The sequence below is a fragment of the Montipora foliosa genome, chromosome 14 (genome assembly GCF_036669935.1).
Source record: "Montipora foliosa isolate CH-2021 chromosome 14, ASM3666993v2, whole genome shotgun sequence".
NCBI lineage: Eukaryota > Metazoa > Cnidaria > Anthozoa > Scleractinia > Acroporidae > Montipora > Montipora foliosa.
In genome coordinates, this window is record NC_090882.1 from 18057060 (window position 1) to 18064559 (window position 7500).

General features: G+C 39.2%; 1 protein-coding gene across 1 annotated transcript in view; it reads right to left on the reverse strand.

Annotated features, from left to right (window-relative positions):
• LOC137984683 (leucine-rich PPR motif-containing protein, mitochondrial-like) overlaps positions 1-7500 on the reverse strand; it is a 50966-nt gene that overhangs the window by 2249 nt on the left and 41217 nt on the right. The window contains exons 28-34 of the mRNA XM_068831925.1: positions 7337-7435; positions 6520-6622; positions 5393-5523; positions 3531-3658; positions 1655-1723; positions 888-975; positions 1-75 (exon numbers count right to left, since the gene is read on the reverse strand). The exon at positions 1-75 is cut by the window's left edge and continues 77 nt beyond it. Of these exons, the coding sequence (XP_068688026.1) occupies positions 1-75; positions 888-975; positions 1655-1723; positions 3531-3658; positions 5393-5523; positions 6520-6622; positions 7337-7435 (693 nt within the window). The remainder of the gene's footprint in view (positions 76-887; positions 976-1654; positions 1724-3530; positions 3659-5392; positions 5524-6519; positions 6623-7336; positions 7436-7500) is intronic.

Genomic DNA, 7500 nt, shown 5'->3' on the forward strand with positions numbered 1-7500 from the left:
CTTCACTGAGTTCCACTCCCTCTGACACCAGTTGCTCATACACACCCTTGAGAGCTTCAGGGTCCTTTCGTGCATCTTACAGCAGAACAAAACATGCATTATGCTCTCACCGAGAAATAGAGCTGAGCGAACCTACATAAATTAAGATGGCTCCAACATTTTAGGCTCCAACGCAACACTGTGTCCCTCGGCCTTGAGTGCACAAGGAACTTACGATGTTACGGAAAACTCAACAAACAAAGTTATGTTGTCCTCATGTCGGACGCAATAAACAAAAACCACCTCAGGTCTACTTCGTATTTTTATTTAAGGTCAATCATCCCCTTGAGGCTCAAATTCCTTTCTTTACGGCTTTAGGAAAAAAACAATTGTACCAGAATTGTTTTCATGAGCTTTAAAACAATAATTAAACCATACTAAAGGAAATACACTGCACAGAGCAGGCAAACAAAAATAACTGTAACCGAAAATGAAGATAAGTACAAGAAGTAAAATGCTACAGAACAACAGTGCAGTATGGGGAAGACTAAACTAGAACGGAATATTTGAACCATTCAAGCTAATCAACCTAATAGACCCTATGCAAAAACGGCTGCCTTTAAATTATTCTTTTGTTCATATTCAAAATAGCCCAACTAACCTCGTTTTTGAGACAGAAATTCTAAAGAATTTGTTATCCTGAACGAGGTTAGTTGGGCTATTTTGAATATGAACAAAGGAATAATTTGAAGGCAGCCATTTTTGCATAGGGTCTATGCCTAAATATATTTCAATTTTAAAAATAAGATAATCGAAGCTGCATTTTCACAATAAGCAAGGTCGTTTCCGCTGGCAGCAAGGAAAAACCATAACAACAAAGAAGAAATTTTGAAATACAAGAAACTTACCATGTGCTCTGAGCAGTGGTATGTATAAGGCTGTCGGATTCATTTGATTTTCCTTGAAGAATTCAATGGCGTTCAATATTGCAGGAACCTATATGGATAAACAGCATGAAATACACTGCACTGCTTGAATGGTGGTTGAAACAAGCACAGTGAAGATCCTGTTGGTTTGTTTGGTCCAACTGCAATGATTAAATATTCAGTTTCGGGAATTGCTTTTCCAGCCCTCTGATTAGTTAACTCAATCACGGTTTTAAGCGCATAGAGTGGTTTTCAATTGAGTGTCGAAATAATTAGTGAATTACTTTGGTTTATGATTACTTCACTAAGTGATTGGTTCAAAGTTCTCGCACCATTTTTTCAACCAATCAGAAGTAAAACCAAAACCAATCGTCGCTCGCGCGTGCACATTTTCCCGCGCTTTGTGTCGGCTACGTGTAATTACTTCGAGTTTTGATTGGTTTACTGGATTGTCTCCGACCTTTTTGATTGGCCAAAGTAATTACTTTGGTTTTGGTTTTACGACACTCAATTGAAAACTGCTCTATACTATATGACCATATATGGAAAATGATTGTTGTATCATTCAAATAAATTTCACTCATTTAAACTGTGAAACATCTCAGGGCCTAAAAAATTTTAAAACAAGGTTATTCCATTCGGGCCTGTTGGATATGAGATTGGTTTTACTTTTTTCCATCTCATATCCAACGCGCAGTAAAAAAATAATAGTTAAATATAATTTGTGAAATCAATACAGATCGCCCTACCTCTCCTCTTTTTGCTGAGCTTTCAGCTAATCCCACAAATGATTTATTGTCCGTCTGAACTTCGTGTTCCTAAGAGAAATGATATGTAAAAGGCATTTTGTAAATGGAAAATGACATCAGAACCAATAACACCAAGTCAGCAAAAGATTAGACTGCTAGTAGTCCTTTCTGAGTCAATCGAACCACCCGCTTTAGACACGAAAGCGAGCCGAGAGGAGAATGGTGATAGGGCGACCATTCTCCCCTCGCCTCGCCACTGACTCATAACGGGACTGCTACCAGTCTACCAAAAGATAACAAAAAGATTTTCAATGTCAATTCATCCAATTAATCAATGTCAATTAATCCATGTCAATTCAATAATTCTACACGTTAAAAATATACATTAAAAATTCTAACTAACTGACGTTTACCGATGCATAAACTTTAAAAAGAATGAAACTTGGCTCCCCGGCGAATTCGCTTTTCTTCACCATTTGCTGAATACACCCAAACTTCTTTGCACGGTTAGGTTTTTAAAATTGTCTTAAAGACTTTCAAATACAATCAGAAAAAAACGAAAAAAGAACATTGGGAAGTCAGTGGATTCTGATTATGTCCATCGCTGTGTAACTTCCCACACTGTACTAACGGATTTTCCAGTTGTATCAGTTTTGACAAAAACTCAACACAGAAGTCCCTTAACTATTTGACTCCCATGATTGATCAGTATGTAAATTCTCTTCACAATTTCAATGAAATGTCAGTCAGACAAGTATTGAGAATGAAGATTGTTATCAGTATAAGAGGCGTGATCTTGTTATAACACCACATTCCCACGACTACCAAAGAAAGACTTCTCTGGTACTAGTTGGGAGAATGAAAGTTTCGATCGTGGTTTTATCAAACGAATTGATGAAGTAAATAAACTGTCCACCGTAAGAAAGATTTGTGAGCTGACGTTTTGAACGTTAGCCGCCTCAAACCAAATTGATTAGTATGTAAATAGCCCACTTTCGATATATTAAAATTCAGTCCAAAACAAAAGGCATCATCTCGAGGCTCTGGGGAATAAACTCATACAAATCCTTATATTTATTCCCCAGAGCCTCGAGATGATGTCTTCTGTTTAGGACTGAATTTTAATATATCGAAATTGGTCTATTCACATCTCAATTTCAATACACTGACGTTTAAACAAGTATTGAGAATGAAGATTATTATCAGCTCAAGGGTATGATCCTGATATAACTCCAAATTCTCATGACCAGCCAAGGAAGAAATCTATTGAAGTAGTTAGGAGAAGGAACTTTTAGATCATGGGAGTCAAAGAATTAACATAGCCATTCATCTCTAAATCCTCGACATCCATACCGCACATGATGGATTCCAATGCTGGCTTAAACTCCTACTTCGAGTTACAGGCATTATAGAGTAATAGTTGTTTGTAAGTCTTTAATTTTTGGATTAGATATAGTCTTCTTTTTCGACTTCTGTTTCACTTGTTTTACTCCAGTTCTGTGCTTCAGGACACGAAGAAAAACTTTGCTTTCCATTACCGACGAAATCAGAATCTGAGTCACTAGCCTACGTGTAGCCGTACCCTCCCCCCGAAAGAAAACGGGAGAGGGTATGGCTACACGTAGGTTACTGGGTCACAAGAGGTTCTGCCGGTCACCTCGACTAAATGAGTCCATGCGTTACCTACAATGTGGGTGATACTTTCAAATCAGGAGGATTGTCTTTACTTCCTGTCCCTTACAAGCTATTAAAAACGCTGTCGGTCAGAGTAAAAAAAAAAAAGAACTGAGGAATAAAATAAGTCGAGATGCTCGTTTTCCGGTCTCCCGCTCAACAAACCTCAAAAGAAACAAGGTGCGCCCTTGTGGGAACTTACCAATTGGAGTTTCAAAGCAAGATCCTTCTTTCCAGCGTGAAGGCAACAAAACATCAGGCCACGGAGCAACCCCATCAATTTAAATTTATTGGCTGATGCTGTTCGGTTTGTAATGATATCTTCCAGCACTTGAAAATTGAGGGCAAAGAAAAAGAAATTTAATCACAGTAAATTTCATCTTTCAGTTTGAAGACAGGGCTTTATGAGCGTCTTACAGTGCGTTTCAAATTCTCAAAGTTCGCTTCGAACCTGAAAATCTAATTACGTAACTGTTAATCAAAATGACAAACTTTGAAACGAACTTGTGAATTTCACCCCGAACATCGTGAGAATGAGGTACGGCAGTGTCATTTTGCTATTACTCTCCTTTGCTGTTTCAAAATGAGTGCCTTCACCGAGCAAGGAAAGCAATTCCAAGTTTTGTTTGACCGAAAAATTATTATTGAAAGCCGGTTAGGATGGAAAGGACCCTTTCAAACAGGACAGGAACTGAGACTTCAAAACAAACCATTGCCAACCTTGTTGATAATTTCATTCGCAGAGGGAATATTGAAGCCAACAAAGGAAGAAACAAAACTCAGTCAGGGTGTACTAACGATATTAATATTTACAAGCTGGTGGAGAATAACGTTTCTTTGCCCGAAAACGTCCCGTTAACGTCATGTGCATCGATAAACCGCAGCTTCACACAGGATCTTGGTTATTAAAGTTACTGTTAGACCGCATGAATCACTGACTCTTGAAAATGAAAATAGACTTATCCAGTATTTAGCAGCCTGCGCATGCGCAGCTAGTGGTGAGGACTACTGTGGGACTAACCGATCGAACTTGTTAATCTCAACAAACTTCGCCAGGTTCCCCCGAAGTTCGGCGCGAATCAAAATTCCCAAGTTTGCTCCAAAGTTTGCCATTTAATTGACAGTTCCGTCATGAAATTCCCTAGTTCAAAGGAAACTTTGGGAATTTAAAACCAACTTCGCAAACCGCCTCTCTAAAGTTTTGTGAAACGCACGTGCACTGTAAGCCATGTACAATGAATCCAGCGCCGTTTTCTCGACCAATCAGAACGAAAATCAGATCTAACTGCATCTTGGTCGCATGCATCTTCCCAGATCTTGAGCTTGAGGCTTTTTGCACCATGTAACTGCTTTCATTCGTCATGATTGGCTCGATAGCACGTGCAATCCCTCGTGCGGCTAGATGGTTGCGGACCCATCAAAAGAGTTGTGTTGATTAGGCCCAATCTGATTGGCCATTATTTGGCGGGACCGTTATTCTAAATTTAGATAATACCATAAACTGATGGACCAAGGACAAACAAGACAAAGATCGACACTTCTGCATGAATAATGGCCGTTTGAGATAAATACATTGCTGTGGTGCTGTTTAGTGAGTTTGACGGTATAGACCTTATTCCAAAATGGCCGTCATTTAAATATTCTCTTGTTTTTATTCAAATTAGCCCTTGATGCCTCGTTCTTGAGCTGAAAATTCAAAATAATATTTTGCCTTGAACGAGGCATCAAGGTCTACTTTGAATGAAAACAAAAGAATATCTAAATGGCGGCCATTTTGGAATAAGATGTTTACTTTAAGACTTTTTCAGATGCACGAAATGATGAAGTAACGTAGAGTGTAGCTACTGACGATAATATTTCTGTACCGGTGTTTGATATTTCGTACAAGAAGATGGAAAGTCCCGAGCCTGTTTAAAAATTCGTAAATTCAGATAGCCAGAAAGTTGTTTTTCTCAGGCGCCGTGGGGAATTAAGCAACCGAGGTAGAACAAGTACCAAAATTATACTACATACATCCTGCAGCAACTAAATGCACAATATATGATTTCAGTAATTCTTACTTACCACTCTCAAATTGTTCTGTCTGCCCTGTTCGAGCCATGGAGTTTAAAAGCAACAGACAAGTTGAATCTGCTATAAACATTCCCTGTTCTTTCACTTCTTGGTACAATTTTAATGCTTTATCAATGTCGTCCCTGATGTACAAAAGTATGATTAAGAAAGTAATTTTTTCGTCAGTTCAAGTTTCACGGATTTACAAATCGTATACATATCACATCTGTATTTACCCTCGGATTTTAGAGTAGCTTGGTTTAGCTAGTATATCCGAGCATTTTACCCTACCAACCATGATACACCACAGAGAACAGACCACAACACCGGGAACTACGTGCCCTACTCTTTGCCAACAGTGTGTGGGTTCTTTTACGCCCCACTGGTTTGTGAACATTGAAGGGTTGTGAGACGGCGCCTACGGTCTATAGTCCTTATCCGAGAAGACTTGAAAGTCTAACCATTTGCGGTTATAATTACAAAGGCAGCACTTTCTCCTCAGTTATTTAAAGACCCTGAGTGTTGGTCCGGCTGGAGTCGAACTCACGACCTCCAGCATGACAGCCTGGTGCTCAGCCAATAGTGCCACCGGTGCGCAGTACAAATGAAAGAGAGATAAATTAAAGCCATTTGCACATATTGCACTTTACAAACAAAAGAAATAGATAAACATGGAGCAATTTCGCTGGGTATTCCTGTTGTAGAGGAACTCTGCAGAGGAGCCAGTGTGGCCCAGTGGTTAGAGCGCTTGCTCCGGATCCGGAGATCCCTGGTTCAAGACCCGCTCTGACCACTCGTTGAATTTGATCTTGGTAGTCCATGGTTCAACTTCCCAGCTGCACTTGTAAATAGCCAACTGGCTTGCCTCCGTCCAGTTGGGATTCTTAACAGTTGTTGTTGAATGTTCTGTTCTGTCGTGATTGTGTTTCATTGGCCCTGAAAAGCCTCTACGGGGAGTGGTCAATTAAGTACGTTGAGATTAATTGTACTCTTTTCATCCAATCAGGATCGATTAATTTTGAGGAGTCTATTACCCCATATAGTACATCTCACACCCATGCAAAGTACGTCGCGCGCAGTTTTCTCCGTTTTCAAAATCCTGAGTTTTTTTCAGAAACAAATGCCTTCAAGTTACTAACTTGAGTAAGTGGGTCCTCATAATGTTAGAAAACGTGAACAGATTTGGTTTCACGTCATTCTGCTTCATCTCCTCGAACACTTTCCATTGAGAGTCAAAGTCGCCTGTAAAACAATGACCAAACAAGCAACTCATTAAAGTGCCAATCACCTCAACATACTTTTCCACTTTATTATCATTATCCCAAATACCAAATACATCGTATTATTTTTAAAACCTTTTGAATGAAATTTCACTCTCTTATCGGCTTTGGAAGACGGGAAAAGTGGTCATACTTTGATCAATAACCGAGCAACGAAGGGAATGGGTTCGATACCAGGTTGACGTCAAAAAACTGCTTTGCATTGTGAAAGTTCTTTCAAAACAGCGGTGCACTCCTCTTCATTGCTCGCTCACTGATCAAAGTATGACCACTTTTCCGATCTTTCAAAGCCAATAATAAAGTGAAATTTCAATCAAAAGGTTCTAAAAACAACACGATGTATTTGGGATGATTTCGGAGAATAAATTAATTCAAGAGGAAATGTGATTTGAGATGATAGGTGCTTTAAGCCCACGAAGATCAACACAAGCCAAACGAGAAAAACACAGAACAAAGTCTTAAAGTAGTAGAGCGGAGCACAACTGTGACCTCTCACGTGAAAACGAGGATAGTTGGTCTTATTAATAGAAGGACAAAACAATAATTTATTGGCCGCCATTTATGAATACGGTCTATGGGTGTTGTGAGCTGACGTCTCGAGTGTTCGTCAATTCGCTCTGAAATCTGAAGGTTCGTGTTATGTTCATCACTTTTTAAAAGAGCAGTTGAGGCATACCATGAAATCCATAAACCTGCATGAGATTGTTGTACATGATTGTTGGAATGACCATATCCTTCATCTCCTTCTTAAGCTCTTCGAAAGTTTCCTGTGTCTCTAAACAAGAGAGACAAGAAATTACGAAATCAAATTCAGATAGCCAAGAACGTAGTGGAAGTATA